This window comes from Vigna unguiculata, chromosome 9 (assembly GCF_037176805.1).
Source record: "Vigna unguiculata cultivar grain cowpea cultivar isolate G323 ecotype 2 chromosome 9, ASM3717680v1, whole genome shotgun sequence".
Taxonomy (NCBI): domain Eukaryota; kingdom Viridiplantae; phylum Streptophyta; class Magnoliopsida; order Fabales; family Fabaceae; genus Vigna; species Vigna unguiculata.
This window is the reverse complement of record NC_140800.1, coordinates 37,059,930-37,087,159: the sequence shown is the minus strand read 5'-3', so window position 1 is coordinate 37,087,159 and position 27,230 is coordinate 37,059,930. Positions and strand designations below refer to the sequence as shown.

General features: G+C 33.8%; 2 protein-coding genes across 5 annotated transcripts; one reads left to right on the top strand and one right to left on the bottom strand.

Moving 5' to 3' along the window:
* Positions 1-7,702: 7,702 nt before the first annotated feature.
* Positions 7,703-9,015, top strand: LOC114162636 (uncharacterized). The gene has a single exon (XM_028046593.2). It carries the CDS (start codon positions 8,077-8,079, stop codon positions 8,701-8,703), a length of 627 nt encoding a protein of 208 aa, XP_027902394.1. The 5' UTR covers positions 7,703-8,076; the 3' UTR covers positions 8,704-9,015.
* Positions 9,016-12,852: 3,837 nt separating this feature from the next.
* Positions 12,853-25,330, bottom strand: LOC114164309 (PHD finger family protein). Of its 4 annotated transcripts, none has more exons than XM_028048930.2 (19): positions 23,728-25,330; positions 20,697-20,782; positions 20,152-20,517; positions 19,958-20,041; positions 19,476-19,859; positions 17,563-17,602; positions 17,150-17,294; positions 16,913-17,001; positions 16,309-16,557; positions 15,926-16,167; positions 15,618-15,848; positions 15,319-15,537; positions 15,168-15,221; positions 14,980-15,045; positions 14,732-14,872; positions 14,594-14,647; positions 14,281-14,340; positions 13,655-14,062; positions 12,853-13,528 (listed from the first exon to the last, which is right to left on the bottom strand). In XM_028048930.2, the coding sequence occupies exons 1-19, from the start codon at positions 25,073-25,075 to the stop codon at positions 13,382-13,384; spliced, it is 4,413 nt and encodes a 1,470-aa protein (XP_027904731.1). In that variant the 5' UTR covers positions 25,076-25,330; the 3' UTR covers positions 12,853-13,381. The 4 variants fall into 4 exon arrangements, with proteins under 4 accessions (XP_027904731.1, XP_027904732.1, XP_027904733.1 ...); XM_028048931.2 differs by having other exon boundaries at positions 16,309-16,554; XM_028048932.2 differs by having other exon boundaries at positions 17,258-17,294.
* Positions 25,331-27,230: the final 1,900 nt, after the last annotated feature.

Sequence of the window (27,230 nt, the reverse complement as noted above, 5' to 3'; positions counted from 1 at the left end):
ATACCTCACATCAATATGTTTGGATCTAGAATGAAAAATTGGATTCTTACCAAGATGGATAGCACTTTGGCTATCAACAAACAATGAATAGTTATCTTGCCTAAAACCAAGCTCCTGCAAGAATTTCTTCAACCATAACACCTCCTTGCATGCTTCAGTAATAGCAATGAACTCTGCCTCTGTAGTAGACAACGCTACACACCTTTGTAGTCTTGATTGCCAAGCCACAGCTCCTCCTGCAAACTTTATCAAATAGCCCGAAGTGGACTTTCTGGAATCAATATCCCCAGCCATATCTGAGTCTGAGTAACCCATCAAAGTAGGTTTATCACCTCCAAAACAAAGCTTCATATCAACTGTACCATGAAGATACCTCAAAATCCATTTCACAGCATTCCAATGCTCTCTACCTGGGTTTGACAAAAATCGACTAACTGTACCAACAGCATGTGCAATATCTGGTCTTGTACACACCATCGCATACATCAAACTGCCCACCGCAGATGCATAAGGAACTCTACTCATATTGGTCTTCTCAACTTCATTTGAAGGACTCTGTTTAACACTCAGTTTAAAATGAGTAGCAAGAGGAGTACTCACAGCTTTAGCATTTTCCATCTGGAATCTCTGCAACACCTTCCTAATGTATTGCTCTTGTGATAGATAAATCTTCTTTTCTCTCCTATCACGTGAGATATGTATGCCAAGAATCCTTTTAGCAGCTCCCAAGTCTTTCATGGCAAAAGACTCGCCAAGTGTCTTCTTTAACCTGTCAATTTTGGAAATATCTTTTCCAACAATAAGCATGTCATCAACATATAATAACAGGATAATAAAGTCATCATTAGAAAAACTTTTAACAAAGACACAATGATCAGAAGTAGTCTTCATGTAACCCTGCTCACACATAAAAGACTCAAACTTCTTATACCACTGCCTTGGAGCCTGCTTCAAACCGTATAGACTCTTCCTTAGTCTACACACATATTCTTCCTTGCCTTTAACAAGAAAACCATCAGGTTGCTTCATGTATATCTCTTCCTCCAAATTACCATGAAGGAAAGCTGTCTTCACATCCATCTGCTCAACCTCCAAATCAAGAGTAGCAGCTAAACTTAGCACAGTTCTGATGGATGACATTTTCACCACAGGTGAGAAAATCTCATTGAAATCAACACCCTTTTTCTGTCTGAAACCTTTCACCACTAATCTGGCCTTGTACCTTGGAAGCGTAGAATTTGAATCTTGTTTCACCCTGAAAATCCACCTAGTTTCCAATGCCCTTTTGCCCTTAGGCAATTTCACCAAGTCGTAAGTGTGATTATCATGCAAAGATTTCATCTCATCTTGCATTGCATCCAGCCACTGTTTCTTCTCTTCACTATCCAAAGCCTCTTCAAAACACTCAGGTTCTCCACCGTCAGTCAAGGTTATGTACTCATCACAGGAATACCTTGTAGAAGGTTGTTTTTGTCTATTAGACCTCCTGAGTTGGACTTGAGGTGATTCAGGTATATCACCAAGATCGTCATCATCATCATGTTCCTCTTGAGCATCATCAATTGGAACCTCTACTCCACTTCCAAACTGTTGATCATCAACATCACCATGTTGCTCATTGTCTTGAGCTTCCGTTTCAACATTCTCCAAATTGTGAGTGGGCAACCTCATCGGATTACCATCAGTGAGATTACTATCTTTCTCGGGTGTGGTCTTCTCCACCTTATCAATGTCTTCAATGGTCTGGTCTTCCATGAATTGTACATCACGACTTCTAACGAGCTTCTTCTCAACAGGATCATAAAACCTGTAGCCAAATTCATCCTCACCATAGCCAATAAAGATACATTGCCTTGTCTTTTTATCTAACTTGGATCTTTCATCCTTAGGAACATGAACAAATGCCCTGCAACCAAAGACACGCAAATGATCATAGCTAACATTCTTACCAAACCAAATTTTGTCTGGCACCTCAGTATTCAAAGCAACTGCGGGACTGAGATTAATAACATGCACAGCTGCAAGCAATGCCTCTCCCCAAAAGTGCTTAGGCAACTTTGCTTCTGAAAGCATACATGTAACCCTTTCAGCCAAGGTCCTGTTCATCCTCTCCGCTAGACCATTCAACTGAGGAGTTTTAGGAGGAGTCTTCTCGTGTCTAATACCATGCTGCCTGCAATAAACATCAAAAGGTCCACGGTACTCACCACCATTATCACTACGGATGCATTTCAGCTTCTTGCCTGATTGCCTCTCAACCATAGCATGAAATTCCTTGAACTTTTCAAGTACTTGACCTTTCCGCTGAAGAGCATAGACCCATAGCTTCCTGGAACAATCATCAATAAAAGTAACAAAGTAAAGTGCACCACTAAATGACTTTACCTTTAATGGGCCACAAACGTCAGAATGCACCAATTCAAGCAATTCTGACTTCCTTGAGGGTGGATGCTTCTTAAAAGATACTCTGGTTTGTTTACCAGCCATGCAATGAGAACATTTCTCCAATTCTGCATTTCTCAATCCCATAAGCACATCCTTTTTAGCTAAGCAGTTAAGCCCTTTCTCACTTATATGACCAAGCCTCCGGTGCCACAAAGATGCCTCCATATACATAGCATTCACACTGTCTTTAGCAACCAAAGCTTTAGTCCAATACAATTTAGATTGTTTCTCCCCTCTGGCCATAACCAAGTTACCTTTAGTGAGCTTCCATTTACTAGAACCAAAGTGATTGTCATAACCACAATCATCAAGCAACTGCACAGAGATTAAATTAAAACGGACATCCGGAGCATGTTTGACTCCTTTAAGCAACAACTGCACTCCCATGTTGGTTTGCAGGCAAACATCACCAACACCAATCACTTTAGACTCACCATCATTACCCATCTTCAACACTCCAAAATCACCAGAAGTGTAAGATGTGAAGAACTCCTTCCTAGGTGTAACATGCAGTGTAGCACCACTATCAATAATCCACATGCTCTCATCAGATACAAGATTAACGGACTCAAAGTCACGAAGAAGAACAAGATCACCATCTGTAGCAGTAGTGACACGATCATCATCATCATGATCATTCTCTCTCTGTTTGCCCTTCTTGTCTTTGTTCTCCTTTTTCCACTTAAAACAGTATTTCTGAATGTGCCCAGTTTTATGACAAAAATGGCACTCTAAATTCTTGTATCTTGACTTGGACTTGCTCCTACTCTTCTCTCTACCACCTTTATGTTCCTTTTTCTGACTTCTCCCCCTAGCTTCTGTAACAAGCATCTCAGACTGAGATGAAGAACCATGTGCCTTCCTTCTCATCTCTTCATTAAGAGCACCGCTCTTTGCCATCTGAAAAGAAACAACACCATTCGAGGCAGAGTTTGTAATTGAAACCCGAAATACCTCCCAAGACTCTGGTAGAGTATTAAGCAACCATAATCCCATAACTTCGTCATCAAACTTTATGCCCATTCCTGACAATTGATCTAGGAGCCCTTGAAACTCATTTAAGTGATCAGAAATAGAAGAATTCTCCATGTACCTCAAATTCATCAAGCAATTTAACAAATACAATTTATTATTGCCCGACTTAGAAGCATACAAAGACTCAATCTTCTCCCACAAAGCTCTGGCATGTGTCTCATTAGCAATATGATTATAAACATTATCTTCAACATATTGCCGAATAAAACCACATACCTGTTGGTGCTCAAAGTCCCATTCTTCTTCAGACATAGAATCTGGCTTCTGTGTAGCAAAGACCGGAAGATGCAATTTCTTGACAAATAATAAATCTTTCATCTTGCCCTTCCACAAATGATAATTTGTACCATTCAAAGCAACCATCTTTGCATTTGCCTCCATCATTCAAGCAAGTAAATATAGCCCAACCAAGAGCTCTGATGCCACTCTGATGGGGAAAACAATAACAAACAATATACCAGAGAATGCAGCGGATATAATTTCCCCTAACTTGCAAGAATCTATGAGGAGCAATAATCAAAGAGCAGCAATAATAAACCACCAAAAGCACAAATAAAGGCACCAAGATTTTTAACGTGGAAAACCCCTCAAATCAAGGGTAAAAACCACGAGTCGTCCAGACCAAAGAAATAGCTTCACTATGATCAACAAGAGTACAAAAGAGTCTTAATCAATAGCACAAATTAGTGCCAACACCCAACCAAATAACAAAGCAACAAAGCTTTCAAATAGAGAAGAACAAGAGAGGAAAACCTCTACAAATCACTGCTGCAGTGCGAAATTAATATCTCCCAACTCAGACCTCGTATCAAAGATCCGACCGGTCAGAATGAAGAGCAATGAGTTCCGAACCTGCTGTAAAAATTTCAGCCCGATCCAACGGTGAACGAATCCGCAGCGCCGAATTTACTGCGACAGCTCTATGAAAAACGTGAACAGAATTTTCCCTCTACCTCTCCCTCTATGTGTTAGGGCTTTCAGTGTATTCTTACTCTATTGTTCTGCCTCTCTCTTTATTTTATAGCCTCCTCTCCACTAGGTTTAAGTGAGACATGGGCTTCTCAAATTTTGGGCCTTTTCTCCACATAGGAAGGGAGCCCAATACCCAACACTATCAGTGTGATGTGATCAAATATCAACTTATACTATATTTGTTTTTTTATTCAATTTAGTCTTAGCTTTTATAAAATGGAACAATGTTGATTTCCTCCAAATTAGGACAAAATTTATTTTTTAATATAAATCTTATACTGATATTTTTATTAAAATTAAAAATTTTGTAAAAAATTTTGTAAAAAATTTAAGTTAACTTTAAAATCTATACCAAATTAAAACTAAGAATAATTTTTGAAAGGACAATAAATATAAAAAAATTAAATCATATATATATATATATATATATATAATATACAATTCAACTATTTATTTCAATTTTTTCATGTTGTTTTGGTTGCCTGATTTATGTTTCACTCTAACTAATGTGATTTAAAATAAATTTATATAGATTTTTAAGTTAGTTTTAAAATATTTTTATTAATATTTAATAAAAATGTCAATTTTAATAAAAATGCCAATTTTAATAAAAATGCCAATTTTAATAAAAATAATAGCATAAAATTTATAAAAAAAGTAAATTTTGTCCTAATTTAAAAGAGATATATATCTCAACTTTTACAAAAACCGTGAGTAACTTGAATAAAAAAAAAACAAGTATAAAAATTAAATTGGGATTTTGTCACATAACACTACCACATTACACTATCATGTCACACTCAAAGTGTCACGTGACACAACTTTAAAATGACATGTGAAAAAGATAAATTTAAAAAATAAGTTTTAAAAAAATCAAAAAAGCTATAATTTGATAGTGACATAGTTTGTACAACATTAATTCAAAGAACCAAATTAAAATCACTTTTAAAAAAAGTCATGTTCAAATTGAAACAAGAAAAAAAACACTAAAAGAACTTTACACTTTAAAAAAAAAATATCCAAAAGAATAATTAAACTTATCTTTCATATAGATTTGAATTTATTGTGTCTCTCAACTACAATTTGTTACTCTTAAAATCTCAAACATTTTTCTTGTTCTATAACTATACTCTTTATTGTCTAAGTAACAAGAGCATATATACCAGCCATGCAATGTAAATTGCTATAATTAGTTTAATGCAAACTCTGACATTTTCTCAAGTTGAATACCATGACCTAGAAGTGCTCTTTTTTGTTAAAATGTATTAAGATTTAATAATAATAATAATAATAATAATAATAATAATAATAATAAAGTAATAATAATAAAATAATAATAATAAAACCTTTTCCCAACACTATAAGTCACACTCATTACAACGTCAATTTCTACAATATAAAATCTCCATTCATGTGTCCACAACAATCTTACTTTGTCATGACACTAGTCCAATACAAAGTAAACAAAAATATAAATAACTTTAATGCATTGATTGATGGTTGAAATTTATTTGTCCAGTTAAAAAACAAATGCAAACTTAAAATTACATTTTAATTCCTTAAATGGGTTTAATTTAAATTTATAAAAAGTATCAATTTCATTTTCTTTATTTTTCTTTTCCAAAACTTTGTATTAAAAAATTCGTCGAAACAGTTACGGACGTTTACTATTACTTGTTAAATTATTTTCTATAACATATATTCAACCCATATTAATTACTTATTTATTTTCAATATTTTCGATCCTTCCTGCATCTGAACTTATATATTAATATATCATTAGAAATTAATACATAAAGTGTCCATTAATTTATATTTAAAATAATACAAAATGATTTTTTAATAATATTTTATTTTTAGTCACCCAACTTAAGTATACTGTAGCATTAACTTTTTTATTTGTATGCTCTATGATCTCATTTAAGATTTTATTATATTACATTAATATATCTGAATGATATATGATTTTTTTTTTAATAAAAAGCTAAAATGTGGAAAAAGGTAAAAAATAAGTAAGATAGTGAATGAATGGAGTAGTAGGGTGGTATGAGGTAAAAGTGGGACCACCGCGAAAACACGCCAACAAGATTACCGTACTTTGACTGTGCAACAAAAAGTCAAACTTACACATCTCAAAATTTGAATCCATCTACTATATTTCATTTTTTATTCTATATACTATCTTCAATTTTGACAACAATTAATTTCTCTTTAGATTATCACTTAAATAAACTCTTCTTATTCACTTGTAATGTAAAATACAACACCTTTTAATTTCTTTAATTTTAAAAACTTTGAAAATTTAATAAGTATCAAATCACATTTAATATTGCTTGATAAGTTTTGATTGTATTGACTAAAAATACAAAGTGAAAACTATCATTTAATCAAATATCACATTAATTTTGCTTAACATGTAAACATTTTTTAAAATTAATTAAAATTTTGGTATTAACTAGTTTAATGATTGTATATATTAAATGATTATATTTTTATTAAATAGTTTACATTTTACTTTTTATTTAATGCTCATGGTATTGATTTAAAAAATATTTCATTTAAAAAAAATAATAAATAACCTTTTAATCCCCGCCTCTAAAAGTACATGCTAGTTCGCTAATTAACGTCTTTCTCAAAGGATATTGTTCGGTTAAAACCCTATTCAATTTCATACTGTAGTATTAACTTGCATGAAACGAAACGTAAATTTTCTCCATTCTTTCTTCTTTTTATCAATTTTTTTTTAATTTTTCTCTTTTTCTTTCTATATTACAATGGATTTATTAAAATTAAAAATTGACTAACATTTATTCTTCCTAGTACCCTCTCCCAAGTCTGAAAATTGCCTTATTGATAAAAACGTGGCTCTCCTCATAATACGTGTGAAAATCACTAAGATTACTTGAACTTGTTATTGAATTATAAAAATGAGAAATGTGGTGGTAGTGTAGACTCGGATAACCTTAATTAAACTTTGGAATTGAAAACTTGTGTACGAAAGCAATTTGTGGAAACAGAGTAAGTAACATCGGTAATTATTGCAAAGGTTTTGGTCACAAAACTTGATTATACAAATTATTCCACGTTTGTATTGGGGTCAGAAAAATAATAACATATTCTGCATGCATATCCTATAACTCTATGAGTATTGTTTCCTTTGTAAGTTAAAAAAATGAAGAAGCATTGAGTAATACTAAGTAATTGCCTAGAGTGGAGTACAAAGGGGACAAGTGGTGGCTCCACCTATGATTTAACCTCTGAAGCCATCATCAAAATAAACTTGGTTAGGGTTCAGATCTCACCACCACACACGATAAACCAGATACAATTGCAAGCTGGAATCATTAGTCTCTTCAAGAGTTTAATCAGAGAGACAAAAACCTCATCTTCTGCTAAATTCCAAAGAAAAACCAATTTACAATTCCAGAGTGGTCCTGTCTCACTCTTTTCCTCCTTTTTTTGTCTTCTTCTCCATTCTGCATTTCTTTTCTTCTCACTTGACAAGCTCAAACTCTCACACCTCACTGTCTCTGATTGCAACGCCCAAAGACTTGGCCAAAACCATTTCCTTTGACATTTTCCAACTCTCTCTCTGATTTGTTCTATAAAAGTGAATAAATTAAGATGGGAAATGAAAACCATCAGCAGCATCAGTTTTACTATCAGAAAAGCACATTCCTTCCAATGCTGTGTTCACGACCCACCATCAAAGACGTGACCATGCCACGCTTCAGAGACCCTTCTGCTCCCTCTTCCAACGACCCTTTATCCCCAAGAATCAGTTGCATGGGTCAGGTCAAGAGAAACAACAAAATCGCTGGGATTCCTCCCTCTCACAGACTCTCTTTCCCCAACAAATCTTCCCCATCTGTCAAATACTCCAAACTCAGAAGACTCTTCTCCGGGAAAAACTTCATCATCACCACCCCCAAAACCACCACCGCCGCCGCCTCCGCCTCCGCCGCCACCTGTAGATCAAGGCAACAGCTTTCGGATGTGCCCAGAAACCAAAAGTGTCTCAAGAGTGAGAACAACAACAACAACAACAATGTTGTTTCCATGATGAGCATTGAAGAGATGGATCCTCCTTTGCCTGTGGTGAAAAGAGTTCTTCTTCCCAAGTCGGAGGAAGGAAAAGAATTGGATAGTCTCTGGAAAAGGAGATCCGGTACGGCTAGACCTGCACTCAAAAGTTTACAGCTTCAACAGATTCACCATCCAAGGATTTGTCATCAACCTCCAACTGTTTGATATCATACCTCTCCAACACAATCAAATCGACGGATCCAATCTTGGATTGCATTTTTTTATTTTATTCTGTTTTTGTTTTCTCAGATTGTTACGTACATCATCATCATCATCATCATCATCATATACAATGTAAAGGGTTTTCTTTTCTTCTCTCTTCTAATTTTCCAGGCTTCCCATTTCCCGTGTTGCTTGCTTGCTCTGTTTCTTGAAGCATCTCACATGGCGGTGATGCAGAGTATCATGCTCATGTTTTCTGATACAATAGTAAATTGGTCAAAGTCAAATGGTCAAATATTTAATGCGTTTTAATTATTTTGCTGTCTTTGGAATTAGTATTGTGAATTTAATTAGTACTCAGGGCAGCTTTTTTTACAATATTTATGGCCGGTTTTACAAAATTTATATTTTTATCCATATTTTGGAAAGTTAATCAAAATTCATACATGTGCTTGTGAATTTACTCATGAAAATGAAAAATAAGATTTAGAACTGTTCAAAATAAAAATTATTTATTTTTTTCAATCACTTTGTTTGATTTGAATTCTATATTAAAAATAAAAATCACTTATAATATTTAAATTTAACGTTGTATTCATAAAGTTAAGAGTGGGTATATTAAATATCTCCGTTTTCTCCATTTAGATCTTCTCCAATATTAGAAGGATACAAAATTTAGGTTTATGGTTTCCATGACATTTTAAGCTTTCAATCTACAGTTAGTACCGGTTGCAGTGTGTTTAATAAATACAATTTTGTACTTGTTGAAAATATGTACGCCTTTATATTTGGTAGAAATTAAAGATTAGGATTTGATATCCAAAAGAAACTTTATATCATTGTTTCCTTGAATATTAATAAAAGTTATATGTTATTTATATATTTTACTATAAAAAATAGTTTTTTTTTTTTTGTAATGAGTGATTGGAAAAGAAGATAAAAACACATGGAGATTGAAAAAAAAAAAGAGATGATCAAGCTACATGAAATAAGGATTTAAAAAACTAGCATAGTATCTCATATTTTTGTATATTCCGTTAAGAAAATAATTCAATATTAAAATTAATTCTATTTGAAATCTATTCTTACATCATTGTTTGAAATTGGACCTGAATCCGTTATCCGATACAAGTTATGGTTGGAAATGGTCCATGATCAATCTTCTACCTTAGAAAAAAAAAGTATATAAATAAATAATGAAGATGCATTGTATACATAAAAATATGAATTGCTAACTCCTTGTAATGGTCAACAAACATTGATAACGTAGCAATTATTGAAGTCATGTGTTGTTGGGTCACTGTTCCATTCACAGGACGGTTTTTTTTTTTTTCCTGCAGTTTAGATTTTGGTGATTTTGATGGAACCCAAACACTGAAAATTTGGTGCAAACCCTTTAGGTTTTATTTGGTAAGATAAAAGCATAAAGGAAAGGGAAAAAAAAAAGTTAAAGAGTTATGATTTGACCTTTTTCTTATTCCATCTTAAATCTTCTGAAAAAGGGAATGGGAAATTGTAAGACTCATAAACTATTACCCACTGTTTCTAATTTTACTATCACCTTTTATGTCAAACAAAAGAGCATTTTTTTCTTTCACCTTGTCACTAAAAAATTCCACACCAAACGCAATATTTGAATTAAAGGCATGTGATTCAGAAGTGTGGTTAGGAATAAGAAGTCAGCATTGTACACTGTGAAAGCGAAATACAGATAAGTAAATCTCTACGAAAGTGATAAATGGTATAATTAACTAATGATTTGTGAAAGTGAAGAATAGTTCAAGTCAACAACATCAGGCCATACCATCGATATTGTTTATACCATCAAATGGGGGCGAAAATTTTCGATTGGGATATTCAACATGTTTATCTTTTGGAATAAATGTCAGTCTATGTGACTTTCAACATACTTTATATATATATTATGTATAAAATTAAATATTAATGTATTGTTCGATATTGGTCTGATAATTAATAACACAATAAATTTAGATTTCAATTCAATTTTTATGTGATGTTATTTTGATGTGTTTTTAAAATATTTCAATGACTTCTAATTTTAAAATTTTAAAATATATTACAAAAAAATTTAAAGTATTAACATGTATTTTTATTGTTTAATATAAGATAAAGAGGACAACACAAAAAAACTCAGTACATAATTTAGACTTTAAATTTAACTCAATTTTACAAAACAAATTTGTAAGGTGAGGTTTGCACTCATTTATATATTATAAAAATTAATTTATCTCTAGTCGACGTAGAATCTCCATCATCTTATAAATCGATTTTACAATATTAAATTAGGTTTAAAATCCAATTTTTATATCTCTTTTAAATAAGAAATTATGAAATCACAGTTTCTGCTTCCAGTTTTTATATTGTTGAATATGTACCTTTTGGGTTTAAGTAAATGTTCACAAGTGAAAAAGGTCAAAACAAGTGACGAGAAATTTGAATGGATGCGGATGTGCTTACGTTAAGTTGACAAAATTAACCATTATCTATAAAGAAGAAAATTAGGCTCCGATAAGATAATAAAATAAACACAAGTGTACCAACGCATGATGAGAAAAGGAAGAAGAAGAAGAAAACACACTTTAGAAAGAGAAAACATAATAATGCTGAGCGCATGTTTTTATTATTGTGAATGATATACGAAATGAAACAAACGAAATGAATTTAATTACAAAAATAAAAACTATGGAAAAAACAAATAAAAAGAAAACTAAATATAGTTGACAAAATACTAATTATGATTGAAATAGAAAAACAAATATAGTTGAGAGAATTAACAATGAAGACACAAATAGATAGATGTAGGAATTGTGGTGTGATATTTTGAACCTTAACTAATCAAATTTTATCTTACAGACTGAAGTTGAGACTATATTAGATTAAATTCACTTTTTAATAAATCGTAGCATAATTTTTTTTTTCAAAAACTTAAATTAAAATTGTATAATCTGTTATATATTCAATTTTGAAAACAATAAATTAACCTCTCAAAACAAAATTCGATAATATGTGGAAGACTTAAAACTAATTAAGCCTGTCAACTGAGGCATAATTCGAAAAGTGTTAAATAGAAATAATGCAAATACCCAAAAGATTGAAAAGATTTTTTAGAAACAAATAAACCTTTGTTCTCTCCTTTTTTCACCATGACAATTTTTATGTGAAATACCTGTAATGTTTTTACCTTGTAGGACACATATTTAACACATTAATGGTAGTTGAGGTCAAATCTAAAACCTTAATAATGACATGTAATAAACTAAACTTTAAATGATTAATTTTAAAATCAACAGTAACTCACTCAATTTTTTAAAACATTTTCAGAAATAATTAGTTTTCTTAAAATTAAAACGTCGACCAACAAACTAAACCATTATGGCCCTTATTTTATGTCCAAAGGACAAAGAAACGTTCAAAGGTTGATTTAAACCATATACAAGTAATTAAAATATACACATAAATGAATAAATCACAAATCAACAATGTAAAAAGCAGATAGTTTATCTTATTTAATCAAATTGTTTGAGCAATGAATCACACAATTCAGAAAATAATGGGTAAGGAAAAAGCCCAGTCCCCAAACTTTCGTTGAATCACTGAGGTTTCTTCTTTCTGCACCTCAAACATTGCTATCTTCACCGAATTCTAAAAAGAAAATCAAAAGCCTCTTCACTGTACCATACTACTGCTGCAGCCACAATCACCGCTGCACTCTTTGAGAAGAGAGAATAAAACGGTGAGTTTAGTAATAAACTTCTTCAGAAAAATTTGTTCCAAAAGACAGCGTTTATACTTTGAGAAACTTTTTCCAGAAATCTTGTTTTAAAGATCTTGTTCCAAAACACACCTCATATGTTCTAAAAACCTTATTTCAGATAACATCTTATATATATCAAAAACCTTGTTCCCAAAAATTAAGTTTAAAATTCATTCTGGAATTTATAGCTTCTTCCAAAAATCCTGGTTTAAAAATTTTATTCCACAAATCTTTCTATGGATATCATTTTCTAGAAAATTTTCAAAAGAGATAATTCAAAAGTCACCTTTATATAAAGTAAAGAAAATGGTCTATCGACAACAAAAATGCATAGATCAATTATCACTTACCTACATTACAATTTATGATATCAGGGATTTCAGTAATCACAAGAATCATCACCATAGAAATGCAGTATAAAGGGGGGAATACAAATTTGGGTGGAAGTTGAATATAATTTATATGCTGGTGGATCTGATGCCGAGCGCTACCCCTTTCAGATTACTACGACTGTCATAAAATATGTACATCAACTTTACAGAAAAACATGTAATTCCCTGATCCTCCCTTGTATGATGATTACAAGGAATGCTTCCGTTTGATCATTCTCACGAGTGTCAATAATAAAACGGAATGCATGCCCCCTTCTAATACAAGTAAACGCAAGATATGCTCATCCACTGTACAGTTTACTCTCATAAGGAATGTACAACAATGCTAACAAAACTTGCAACCGCAGAGAGCAGAAAGCAACATTTTGCAACAATTCAGTATGATCAACCCTATCTCTACATTTTGCCATTTTCAGTTTCAAATAAAACTCCCCCAAGCGCAAAATCGCATGGCATCAATTATTATGGATGTCAGCCTCGAGGGCAAAATAAAGAACCAGGATGGGATCCAACACTATCTGTCATGCATATCCTCGTTAGAGTGCTTGTCATTTGACAGACAATCAGCAGGAACATATGCATATCCTTTTGGCAGCATTGAATTCTTCATGGATGCTTCATCTGACGTCATAACAAGCTCTTTTCCAAATGTTTCAGCATGCTGCAATTGCAAAGAAAGACTTGAGAAGTTCTTTCTCCCATTAAATCCATAAGGCACAGACTACATATCTCATTGAAAAATTAAAAAAAAAATGATAATTAAACATTGAAGTCTGTCATTACTCACCTTTCTAGATTTGGATCTCCATCCACCTTCATCCAAAATATTTCGTGATGCAGCAGCAGCAGCTCTATGAGGAATCTTCTTGCCAGAAAATTGTGTTCTTTCTGGGATCTTGTGGTTATATTTGCTCTGCGAGGTTGAACAGTCATCATCCAATTTTGGGTCTGCATCCATAGATATGGCAACTCTGACACGGTGCTTAGCAGAAATAGAACTGTCAACAGTAACATCATCTGATCTTTGGGGTGGTTCACTGCATGATCTGTATCCCTCTGTGTTCCCTTTTAGAGACGTTGTAGCTGATTCTGAACTACCATCCGGAAGGATGAAAGGGCTATGAACTAGCACAGACCTCGCAACATTATCTCTTTTAAAGGCAAGTATGTCATGTGAACATAGTACTAATTCCCGCTGTAAATGCCCACAATACAAGTAAATCAAAATCGCCATGCACGACAGCGAAGTGAAAGAAAATCCAAACATGAGAATCTACAACCTAATTGAAAATGCTACATAGAGATTCTATATATCACTCTGAGATTGGCAATTAAATTTCATCAGTCATAATTGCCAAATGAAGGAACGTAAGAACAATTGAGATTCTTATGGCAAATTTGACAAATGATTACCTTTATTTTTTCACGTTTGACAATTCTTTCACAAAGGAGACGTAATCTCTCTAGTTCAACCTGTTTCAGAAACACAGGAAGAATAAGTTATCTGATAAACTTCAAATAATGCCTAACATAAATTTCACTAACAGACTTCAAAACAGAAAACATATTATGCACAAATAACTATAATGATGAACATATATTTTAAGCAGGCTTAGATGTCTACAAATAGAACATCCAAAGTTCGATGGACAATGCATCCTATTATCAAGTCCTTCAAACAATAATGTGGAAGCTGATTAAAACAAAAAAGGAAACGAAGTCTCACCCTAATTTGCCTGATACTTTTTAACTCTTCAATTCCATGTTTTTGATTTTCAGCCTGAATAAAATTAGGAGCACAAACTCAGGATACGATCAAGCTAGACAAATAAAGAACATTTTATTCCTAGAGGCAAAATTTAACCTTCGCTTTTTGCTCCAGACTATGCTTTTCACAGTAAGCTTTGTGTTGAACCTTGCCACCAGCAGTCCTTGCATTCATGTACAAACCAGCACTTCTAGCACAGGATGGGTGGAAAGTGGTCTGACAATGCCCATAGCAACACTGCATTCACCATTTAAACATTTACTTTCAAATAAAAACGTTAATTTCAAAGCTTATTGATTGAAACAGGATAAAGAAGAAAATTCAATTTTTTATGTTACCATTACCTTCATGCATACACCATTCTTGCAATGGCAGATGCAACAAGTGTCAACGCCTTTTGGCACACTTTCCTGGCATTTAACAATGAAGACAGAGGTGTTAGAAAAGATACGTCAATTCTTTTTCCAAGTTAACAAGCAGGAGCAAGGAGGGTGGAACTTCAAACTAAGGAATTAGCAGTTTAGGCCCATACCATTCCTTCCACAGCATCTATTTGTCCTCTTCTGAACGTAGACTCAAAAACCCACTAGAAAGTATTCCAAATAAAGTTACCACTTAACCAAACTTAGGAATTAAAGAAAGAAAGAGCAATCTCCCAAAGAATTCAAAGGGAAATAGTTAACCTCAGCACAGAAAGCATGAACCCATTGACCGTCAGAAGACTTCCTAAAAGCACCAGTAGTACCACCACAGAGAGCACATTCTACACCAATATAAGGTTTCTCCCAAAAGTTGATGGCAGATGCCCCAGAGCTTCTAGAGGACAAATCTTCACATAACTCACAGTACCACGGACCTGTCGTTTCTTTCACACTACGGTAGCAATCTAAGTGGACTGAAACCTGCAACAGAATAACAATTACTATGGAACATAGATAAGTGAAACAAATACATGAAAAAGACCAGGGATGAGTCCTAAAACCTTACAACCAGAGCAGACTAAGATGGGGTTTAAAATAGTCTCTGATCGTCTACAAATATCACATGATTTACATTGCTCCTTAGAAAAATCTGAAGCTGGCATGCAGAAATCCGAATATTTCTCCGATGAAGTTCTAGTCACAGCTACTCTTGAAAGTGTCTCTTTGGCTCGAGGCATTGGTTGAGAACAAGCACCCGTCCTTCCATTTAAATGGTCTGATTTTAAAAAATTCTGAAAAAAGGATAATATTGTGTTGTCAATACAACTAGCTGATTATAGAGAGAGGGAGAGAATAAAGTATCTACAACCTCCTGTTGCATAGATTCATCTAATGTGTCTTTCCGGAATGACCTAGAAGATGCTGCAGCAGCAGCAGTTGCAGCAGCCAATACTGCCTGTGCTTCCTTGTGCTTTCTTTCTTTTCTGCCCTGCTTTTTTGCCTCTCTAAGATCACGTAGATATTGATTAACAATAACATCATCCCATCTTTGTTGATGTGCCTTATCAATCTCATGTGGTAAACTCTTTGCAACACTGTAGATTAAATTATCTGCAATTACAAAATCAAGAATAACTATCGCTCAATGTTTAAAAAAGAGAGAACAAATTCCTGGTTCCAAACAATATTACCAACTTCAAATTAAATTTTAAAACAAGGAATTGATGAGAATTTACGAAGAATGAGACGCACCAATATGCCTCCTTTTTGCAACCACATTCTGCAATAACCTATATTGAAAATAAACAAGTTCCCCCTCCAACTCATCTTGTGGAGAAATTTCCAAAAGTTCCACTTCTTTAGTCCTGACCAATTGCTCCCTCTTTACTTCATCAGGCTTTGATATTTCACTGCCAGTTAAGTTCTGATTTTGGCTATTTGAGCAGCCGCTAGCTCCAAAGGATTCAACCAAACCCGAATTTCCCTTGTCAGTTGAACCTGCTGAGATAGGAATTTGTTAGACAATTTCAAAGGGATATTAAAGAAAACAACTAAGGAGCCTCATTCTAATTTTCTAAACAAATAGAAACCTATATATTTTACATTTGGGTATAACAATACCACACAAAAACTTAAGTTTTGACATACTTTTGAAATTGAAGATTTTCACATATCATATACCCAAACATTATACAAAAACAGGTTTATACATATATATATATATATATATATATATATATATATATATATATATATATATATATATATATATATATATATATATATATATACACATTCAGGAAATTAGAACAGCCATACCAAACACCTCTTAAAAGAATATTTAAATTAGTCTCACATATAACATTCTCCAAGGGCACCCCATCCTGAATCTGCAGCAATTTCTTGTTGATGAATGGATGAATGTAACTAGAGACAGCACCCTTTCTGCATTTCAAATAAATTAAAATTGGCTTTAAAGAAGAATACCGACCTATGAAAGTCCTCACATTAAAGAACTTCTACTAAAACATAATAAGAGACAGAAAACAGTACATGCTGCAAATAACTAAAATATCCACTTTGAAAAGCTCACATGAAACCAGAATCAGATGGTTCTGAAGCAGAATGAACAAGACATTGCTGATATGAAAGCGTAGAAGGATTTTGCAAACGAATACTACACTTGTCTTTTGAAACGTACCCAGATAAGCAGGATTTGTGAGGTTTATCTGCATTCTCTGCAAAAATGAGTATGCATACTTTAAAAAACACAGAGCAGCAAGAGGAAAAAACATATTGACAATAACTCTATAAAGAATAATCAGAAGAGGCTCAGACATATACAGTTAAAAGCAAACCAAAATCTCAAAAAACAAGTTTTCATCATACAAAATCATCATCTCTCTTTAAAAGAAACAGAATGGAAGGGGGAAGGGAATTTAGAAAGAAATTGCCAAATACTAAGTAACTAATGAACTCTGAAAAGGGAAGTAATTAAAGCCATACCTTGAACTTCTTGAAAAATATCCTCGGACTTGAGTAATTTCTGCATTAAAAATAAATAGTTAAAAAAATGATACTTTTTCCAATTTTAGTTTCTGTGGAGCAGATGGAAAAGGGAAGCCTTCAGAAATTGTAATGTAAAGATTAGCCACACAATTTTTTTATCAATTTGCCAAAAGGTATTTAAACAGGGGAGACCAGTGGATTGATAACATAAGTATATTCTTTGCTATTTCATTTCTTTCATCAATAAGATTAGAGAGGTCAAAATATCCCCATTCGTCATGTTCGTCCAAGAAAAACATCAAGACGGCCTTATTAAGGATGTCATATTCGTATTCATAATATAGTTTCTTTTTTATATACTGCCCACGTCTTGTCCTTGCATCACACAAGTCCAATTGGAAATCCCGTTCCAAGACAACTAAAGACCAAAAATATAGATAACGTGAAGCTCATAAACCCACACAATTCTACCTTACAATGAAATTGTCATACAATGTCACAAAGATAGAGTACTTCAATAGTCAGGCAAAACACATTCTTGAAAGTAGGCAGATTAATAAAGAAGAACAAAGAACACAGAAGAAAAGCAAGCAACACTACTTTTCCTGTTAAGCATCACACCTTCCCAAAAATGAATTACAAAAAGCAGTTGTTGATATCATCATAAATATAACTCATGCAACGAAGGAGAGTAAAATCTGTATTAAGATCAAAGAATATGGCTTCAAGAAAACCAGTTCCAAAATTCAAAATGAGACCCCACTGACACTGGATTACAATTAAAAAAAATGGGATCAAAAACCGGATCAAGAAACTAGACTCTCCACATCAATCTGGATTTCCTACAAAATCACAGTATAAACCTCCTTCTTTACCCCCTTTTTATTTATAGGAAGTTAACTCACTAATCATCCCACAGCCCCAATCTCAAAAGTACTACTTATTCTTCCAGCAATGGGGTTTACCAGTCACCCGCATATCACATTCACAGTATAATCCTTACTCAAGGTATTTTGAGTTTGTGCATGCAAAGCCTATGGCTTCAGTTGCCAGTCCCGGGCCCAGAAAAGAATGGTTGCATTAAGCTTTTGGCAGCCACCATAATGCTCAGTGATATATAAAACATCGGAAACAAATTTAAAAGAAAGCAAATACATCTGTCCAAAAACTAAAAATTGATCTAAACTAACAATAATAGGAAAGACATGAAATTTCACAAGCAACATCAGAATTGAATTGGCAATTTAGACCATTATAATGAGTATAAACACAACTGAGATTTCTCAAGGCAGAAGCAGTACCAGCAGAAAAAACAACAAAAAGAACTCTTAGAATGACTTAGTCTAACTCAACTTCACAAAAGTAGGTTGTAAAGTAAGAATTGCTCAAGCCTTGAAGAATCCCATAGAGGCCATGACTAAGGCAGGCTAGGAGTGACAAAAATCTGGGTGGCAACACTAATTAGCTTCCAAACAACAGGTGAGCCATCAGACAATAGAGAAGGTGTAAAAGATGAATGAATGGTTGAAAGAAGCTGCCCACTTTGAAATTCTAAAGAATTATACTGTGTATTTAAAGAATCCTTGCAAAAATGTTAACAATGTTCTAGGAGAAGGGTAACAAAGATCACAAGGGAAGAAAGAACGAAAACAAAAATCGCCATGTGGTTCAAGATTCACAAAGTAATAAATGGTGAAAAACAAATAACACGGATAATGTTAAGTCATTAATGAGATTGAAAACTTCAAGAACCAGGTAAAAAACTAGCCTATCTAATACGAAATCCGAAAAAAAAGTTTCAGACTCTTCGTTACTCTTAATGTATTGAATCATTCAGAATAATGTATTACAATAACATTTAATTTAATTACTCAGAAACAAAGCAAAATAAATTATAAAAGTAAATTTACCGTTTCCGTTGCATTGGGGATGGATGCTTCATTGGAACTTGTTGGATTCTCGCAGTTGGGCTGTCCTACTCTGCACATGTGCACCGGCATCCCATTCTCACTTGTAACCCCCTCAGATGAACAAATCACTTTATTATCCTTCAAAATCCTAATGTTATTGGTTGTTCTCCTCCTTGGTGGAACCGACTTAACAGCAACAGGATCCAGCAAACCCGAGTCTGATATTGGTAAAGTATCAGAGCCATCCGTGGCTCCACTATCAATTTTGGATGCATTGGCTGGTTTGAATTTGACCTTTAAACCCTTCTGAAATGCACTGGTATATACATGGCTTTTTAGCCAATTCACTATTTTGTGTCGGACATCAGGGGCCATATAAGCTTCCTGCAAGGAAAAGGATTGGGACATAAAACTAATAAACAAATATTATACTAAGAATGATAATTTTCAAGAAAGAAAGCATGACAAATTCCATGCGTTACATTTGTATTTGCAGTTAATGTATCTGGTGAAATGCCAATCTCCAATGCTACATCTTTTACGTTAACTTTTCCTCGATCAATCAACTACCAAAGAGTGAATGTCAGTTTAAAACGAAACATGGAATAAGATCAATTGTTTACAAAAATTATAGCTTTATCCAAAACAAACACATGTATGGATATACATATAATACCTTCTTCAAAACTAGAGCAAAACTGTTAGAATCAGATCCATCAGCATTCTCATTCTCTCTCTCTACCACTTCAACATTTTGTTGGGGCACAGCAACACATCCCAACATGTGATCACTTAACCTGCAATCAGGTAATCCTCCATCTGGTGGTTCGTCATTATGGTTCAATTTGTCTGGATTACTGTCAGAGACTAATCCTCCATTCCTGCAATCTCTCAAGTTGTGTTCACCACTCACTGGCAATGTCACTGGAAGGTCACTGGCTTCTGAAAATTCATTTCTAACCTCTATAAAGGCTTCCTGTGGCAAGATGCTTTTGCTCTCTGGTAGATCCGAGTGTTTCAAGCAAAAAGCCCGCAACTCAACCTGACAAAGCATGACACATAAGTAGCACAACAGTTTAGACAGTTGTCACTAAAAAGAGGAACCATTGGCAGCTTAGGAATTGATCCGATAATAATATTCAACATTTTGCTTATTTTTTTGTTACTTTCTTCTTGGAAAGGGGAACATGGACATTATCCAAAAAAATACAGATTACTCACATTATCATTACCATACTTTGCCCAAACCTCCATCCTATGTCTAGCTTCCCTTGCACATGAAGGGTGGAAAGAAGTTCTGCAGCTTCCTGAAAATACCACACAGAAGAAATGACTTGCAAGTTGTAAGGAGAATAAGATAGCTAAGAATACAACTTACAAACATAACTCAAGAGATCAAAACGAGCACATAAAATGAAATATTTACTATTTAGAAAAAAGTAGCTGCAAGGCATACAAAAATGGTATGGAAGTACCAGAAAACCATGAGCAAGCGTCAAAATAGGTTTCTAATAAGTAAATCAAAGTTATATTATGTATACATACACATAATTATACATAACATATACCTGATACACACAAACAGTACATTTAATGCATAATAATAACTAATGGGACTATTTAGGACAAATAATACAACACTACTCTTTAAAAGGCTTGATAACAAAACTAACTATTGAACAAGCTCGCAAGTCAGGTCAAACATTCATACAGATCAGACCAGAACTATTAAAAAAGGCTTAAAAAGAGATAAATAAGTTAGGGGCTCAAACTTTTTTTTAACGAAGGTCAAGTCTGGTCTGGTTTGGTCTGCCTTATTTCCACCCCTGGCATGAGATCCCACGTAATAATTCCATTCAATGCTCTTCTTAGTATTACAATGACCCTTTTCGCTCAACTAAAAATTATGCAATCTACTTTCCACACCTATGATCCTGTAGCTGGACTCAGACCTAGGTAAAGGAGGTCGGTTGCACTATGAGAAGCCCCAATTACCATTAGCAAACATATTAATTATGAGAAACACATTTTTGTACTATAATTCAAAACTTTACTCACTCCACTATTCCAAACCTTGCTGGGGTAAGGTAAGAAAAATTGATGAATAAAAGGTTAGGACATGCTGAATTTGATTAATTAAAACAGAAAACAAAGTAGTCATTCCGTTTCAACAAATTACTCACAAGTTCCATGACTCTGGGTGTACTAGCCCAATAATGACTTTCCTACCCCAGATGAAAAATCTTTCCCTTTTTTGGGCAGTTTTAGCAACCACTGTAAAACTTCTTGAATCCCAGACATGTATGATTCATCGTGGCTTAAAATAATAAATAAAAGGGAGAAAAATAATAAAATGAAAAGCTGCATAATCCAGTCCCCCTGTTCAGAAAATACTACATTAACAAGATTGAGTCCAAAATCCTATATACAAAATGCAATACATCAAAATATAAACTTATAAAACACCTATCTGCAGTAGTTGATATAATAATTTTAAAGGCCTAATTACCCAGCTTTCAAGAGCATACCAAATGGTTTATATATCGTTTAGCTTATTTTATATGGGTTTCCTGTCACAAATCAGTGAGACTTGTACAAAGACAAATTCAGAACTGAAACGTAATCAAAACTATTCCTCGCGCCAGAAAATATCGAGATGATTAACATTCTGTTTTCTCATGAATAACAAACCAGGGTATCAACAGATGAACAGATGCAATTGAACATGGTATAAATTTATCCTTTAAATAAAAAAAGAAATCCAATTATCTTAATAACTTTTGTAGAGCAGATGCACTAAAATGGTGGCACCATTGCAGCCAAGGCAGAGTGGTGTGACACATCTTTCACCAATAGCCATATGCAATTTGTGAAGGGAGGCCTGCTCTGGTGGCACCATAGACTACAATGGATTCTTTATATGGCAAATTTTTGGCCTTCCCCCATTGGTAACACTGCCCCGAATTCTGTAATCCCCACCTCTAACCTTCCTAAACGAGGAAAGATGGGCTTTTGGACACAAGGTCCATTACCAACAAGAATATAGAAAGGGAAAACAAATACTTAATATGACAAGGAGTTCTTTGTTTACTCGAAGGTCCAATCTCATAAACAGAAAAGTCAACGGAATATCAACATAAGCAGGTTCAAATTAAGCATGCTGGGTAGTTAAAAGAGAAACAGCAAAGATGTTTATAATCTGAAGTTTACCATCAGACAATGGTAACTAATACGTGTGTGCATCCCCAACAAAACTTCACATTACAGTATCTTCAGTTTCTCCCAAAATCACGTTGAAGGGGAAAAGACAAAAAAATTGTGGAAAAAAAGTGAGTACCAAAATCCTATTTCATTGCAAGTCACACTAATGACTAACATCTTGAACCATGAAAAAGTAAATCAACTACAAAAAGTAATTTCAAAATCTTGCTTAGCATATTTCAATCACAGAATAGGCCTAATCATCAATTGTCCAAGTCAGACATTGCTGAGAATATGCAATATTCAAAAACAGGATTAGGATAGTCAGTTTAAGTTGAATTGTATACTTCACTTAAAAAAAATGGAAAGAACGTCACCTTTCAACCTAATTTCACAATTATCCAGAACCAGGGACATTTTAGAATAAAATAACATGTCAAGATGCACTACAATTACAAACATAAAAGTGTGTTTTTCGAGGAGACAAAGAGCATAATAAATAACCAAAACACTTGTACACTTGAAGAAGTCCTGTTATATAATACAACTCTAACCTAAAGTACCAAAACAATATTTTAAACTAAAATCATACACAATGATTAATGCCCATCAATTTAAATCATCATTTTGCAATCAAAAAATTAAAGCTCTTTAATCAATATAATGTTTCTAAGAATAAATTTCGGGATGCAAGTACTCAATGAACAGAACAATCTTACACAAAAATGTCGTGCAAAGATATTGAAATGTTTGGTCAGAACCATGATAATTAATCTATGAAGTTGAGAAAAATGCACATTGAAGAGTTTAAATTGTATTCAACTTCACTACACCTGATTTAATACAGAAATCATCTTAGCAGAATGTAACTCAGTCATCCTTGCACACAGACTAAAAGGCAACAGATAAACAAAATTATGTGATCTTAAAAAGCATTGCTATGTGAAGCCAGATCAGAAGGTCTAACAAACATGCTTTTAGTCATAATTAGAAAACAATGCAAAATTGGCCTAAGAATTGAGAATTGCATGCTACAATAAACAAAACATACCATGGCTGCACCGAACACATGCACCACACTTTGATTTGCAAACACTACACACTAATTTCTTCTTGGTTTCCTTGACTTCCCCCACATTCATAACAGGTTCCATCTTCTCCAGATCATCTACATAAACCTCAGGCATCCACAGAGAGCAGAATAAGTGCACAAATGCAGCTGAGTCAGCACCTTTCACACTGCTACAAACTGGTTTTAATGCACCACCTTTCTTTGGACAAAGAACACAAGGATTCAGTGATTCATCAACATCACCCATTTGTTTGCACCAGGAGCACAGCCAAGCCTCATCCACACCATCATGCACACCATAGCACTTCCCGTGAACTGCCATTTTACAAGCCGCGCATACAATTAACCTATTGGAGTCACTGCCAGTGTCTCCTCTGCCACAATAATGGCAAAACGGCTGACCCTCATCACAAGGACAAGTCATTATAACTTTCTCCAAACCAGCTTCAACGCCCAAAAGCCTCCTTTTCTTGGTGGGACGCTCAGAAGCTAAAGAAAGTTTATTCCTACATCCCAAAAACCACTCTAAACTGATAGAAGAACCAGAACTGTCTTGATTCCTGTCATCCTGAGGACATGGTTGTTCAACAGCAGCATCATCAATTGCCTCAATTACCAACAATCCATCCTCACTATCCACAGCTTCACCAACCTTCTTTGCATCCTCACTACCCACTAATTCACCCTTTTTTTGATCCTCACTACCCACTAAATCACCCTTTTTTTCTTCCTCACTACTCACTCCTAGGTTGACTTTTGGAGCAGGCTCCATTTCATTCTCTCTATAACTACTAACTACATTGTCTGTCGGAACATCTCCCAACAGCGGAATGGAGAAATAGTCCTGAAAAGCTAAACTAGAAGTGCGAGAGAACTCAAACAAGAAGTCAATATCTGCCAAGGTTAAGTCTCTAAAGTACTCCTCAGTCTCAACCCAAATGTTAGAATCCTCGGGCTTCTTCTGGTTTGCCCTAGTCGACGATTTCCTCTTGTGCCCACCAGAATGGGACTTCTTAGGACGTCTCCTGTTATCAGTCTGCCTATTCAGCAGGCCAGCCAACCCACTGGGCAGTGTGAGCGCAGCAGAAGTCGAAGTTTCTTCAGCAGCATCAAAGGGGGAACGTTCTGAGAGCGCTTTCCTAGCCTGGGACAAGTAATCAATTTCAATTTCACGTACAGAAGAATCACAAGTCATTTCCGCCACAAAGTCAGACCGACAGGGTCTCCCCACGGCAGCGGCATCCCCTTCCTCTGCCATGTCCTTCAACGGAAGACATCGTCCCCCGGTCATCGCCGGCAACAACAAGGTACACAGGAAGCGGAGCATTCCATCATATAAATCCAAACCCTAGCGAAACAAATTGCAGAGATAACCCTAATGCGTACCCCAGTGAAGATTCAGTGACAAACCCCTATCGTACCTGGTGGTTCGATTTCGGGAGCGAACAAACGGAAAATGAAGCAGAGGATAAGCCCCGTATTCTAGGGTTAGGGTTCAGTTTTTTATTGGGATCCGTTTTTTTAGACTTCGTTTCGTGCAGTTCTCTTCAGGACAGGACAAGAGTGAGGTGGGAGAATAAAAAAAATTGTAAAAAGAAAAGAAGAGAAATTAGCTATTTATGCTCTGGTAGATATTTTTATATTAGGGTATTGTAGGTCACAAATTTACTCACACTTGCCACACATGATTCCCAAAAAATACACAAATGTGCATCTCACCTGCTACCTACTTTATCAATAATATACAAAAAAACTGACTCGTGAGTAACCATGCACAGTATTTTTTTATAAAACCTGCTAAACTTGTAATATTTTATTTATTGTAGCAATATTTTTATTCACTCCTAATAAATAAGTATCTTTTTGAAATAATAGTTTAGATAGTAGATATCTATAATTTTAAAAAATTTAATTACACGTGACGGCAAAATCTTTTATTTTTTATATTTTAGATAATATACAAAGTGGTCACCATTTTCTTTGGTGATATATACTATATGATGTCTTCTTCTTTTTTTCTTATTATACATATTTTTCAATCAAACATTTTATTTATCTATTTAAGTCTTCATCCTATTTTTATTTATTATTTTCTTTGAAATACTAGAGATACATTTTGATGGCTTATCATACATTTTTTTCTTATTTTAAGTTATATACAAAAGAAAAAAATAAGTTTAGACTCCCAAACCAAAATTTGTAAATTATATTTGTTTTTAGGCATATACTTTTACATTTAATTTATTAATTTATTGGTAAAAGGTAGATGTGGCTTGATATTCAATGTGCTCCCAAAATTTTGATAAATATGTATGCCTAAAGTCTGATTTTCAAGGGAAGAACCATTCAAAATATGATTATCACTGTTTTACCCTGCAAGTATGAATATATGAGTTTGTGATGGTTGGTTTTGTAATACTTTGTATTAATGTGGAGATAGATATTGTTAGAAATCGGTTGATGATGGATTACTCTGATGAACCTTCAACCATTTACTAAACTGTGAGGTCTTTTTATGACTAAACCTCACAAACAAAAATACATGCTCTCATATTTAGCTCACTTAAATTTGAAATATTGTAATTTTTTTTATTTGTAATTGTTGACCGATTATAAAAATAACGATTGTGAAATAAAAACAAAATAAAGATTAATATTATATACGATATATGATTGTTTGTATTACTCACGTCCTCTAGAGTAATATTTTATGTGAGATTTGTGCTAAAAACAATGTATTTGAAAATGATAGTTTTTTTTTTTTTTATGTGTATAAGTTTGCAATCAATTTTTTTTAAATTACCTTGTTGGTAGTTGTACCATTGATTTTTAAGAGTAGTAGAACATTATATATATTAATATTGTCATGTACAAGCATATCAAATTATGTTTTGGTAGTCTTAGTGTCTTCTTCACCTTCATTGAAACACTCACTAATTAAATAACTAATATTATTAAAGAGATTGTGTCAATTTTGTAGCAACATATTTGACTAGTAAAAGCACTCACTAATCAAACAATAAATATTATTTAAAAAAATTGAGTTGATTTTGTTGCAACATGTTTAACTACCTATAAACTTGTGTATTCATGTTCCTCAAACTTAACATGTTTTCTATAAATTAAGTAGTGCTTAACGTAAAAAGTCCAATGGTCATTAATTATGGTAACTAACTATCACAATATAGTAGATGCTAAGCTTATAACCTCGGTGTTAATGTTAAAAGATTAATGCGTCAAACACCAAAATTGTTGTGTATGAAATTGGTATAACACAAGCAAAAAATAACTTTCAATCTTGCCACAAAACTTAATAGAACATGTGAAACAAAGAAAGGGACACTAAGAACCTTTAACTAAAGTTTAAATATCTATATATTTTTTAAAAATATTCAATGAAAGTGTAGGTATAAACAATAAACAAATAAATGGTAGATTTTAGGGTTACTACACACATTTGTACAAATAAAAGTGTATTTATC

Excerpts from the sequence above, each read along its gene's own strand:
- LOC114162636 (XM_028046593.2), top strand. The coding sequence starts at position 8,077 with ATGGGAAATGAAAACCATCAGCAGCATCAGTTTTACTATCAGAAAAGC.
- LOC114164309 (XM_028048930.2), bottom strand. The coding sequence starts at position 25,075 with ATGCTCCGCTTCCTGTGTACCTTGTTGTTGCCGGCGATGACCGGGGGA. Across the intron at positions 15,849-15,925 it reads ATGAATCTATGCAACAGGAG|AATTTTTTAAAATCAGACCA; the intron begins GTTGTAGATACT and ends TCCTTTTTTCAG. Across the intron at positions 14,648-14,731 it reads GTCTGGAGCAAAAAGCGAAG|GCTGAAAATCAAAAACATGG; the intron begins GTTAAATTTTGC and ends AATTTTATTCAG.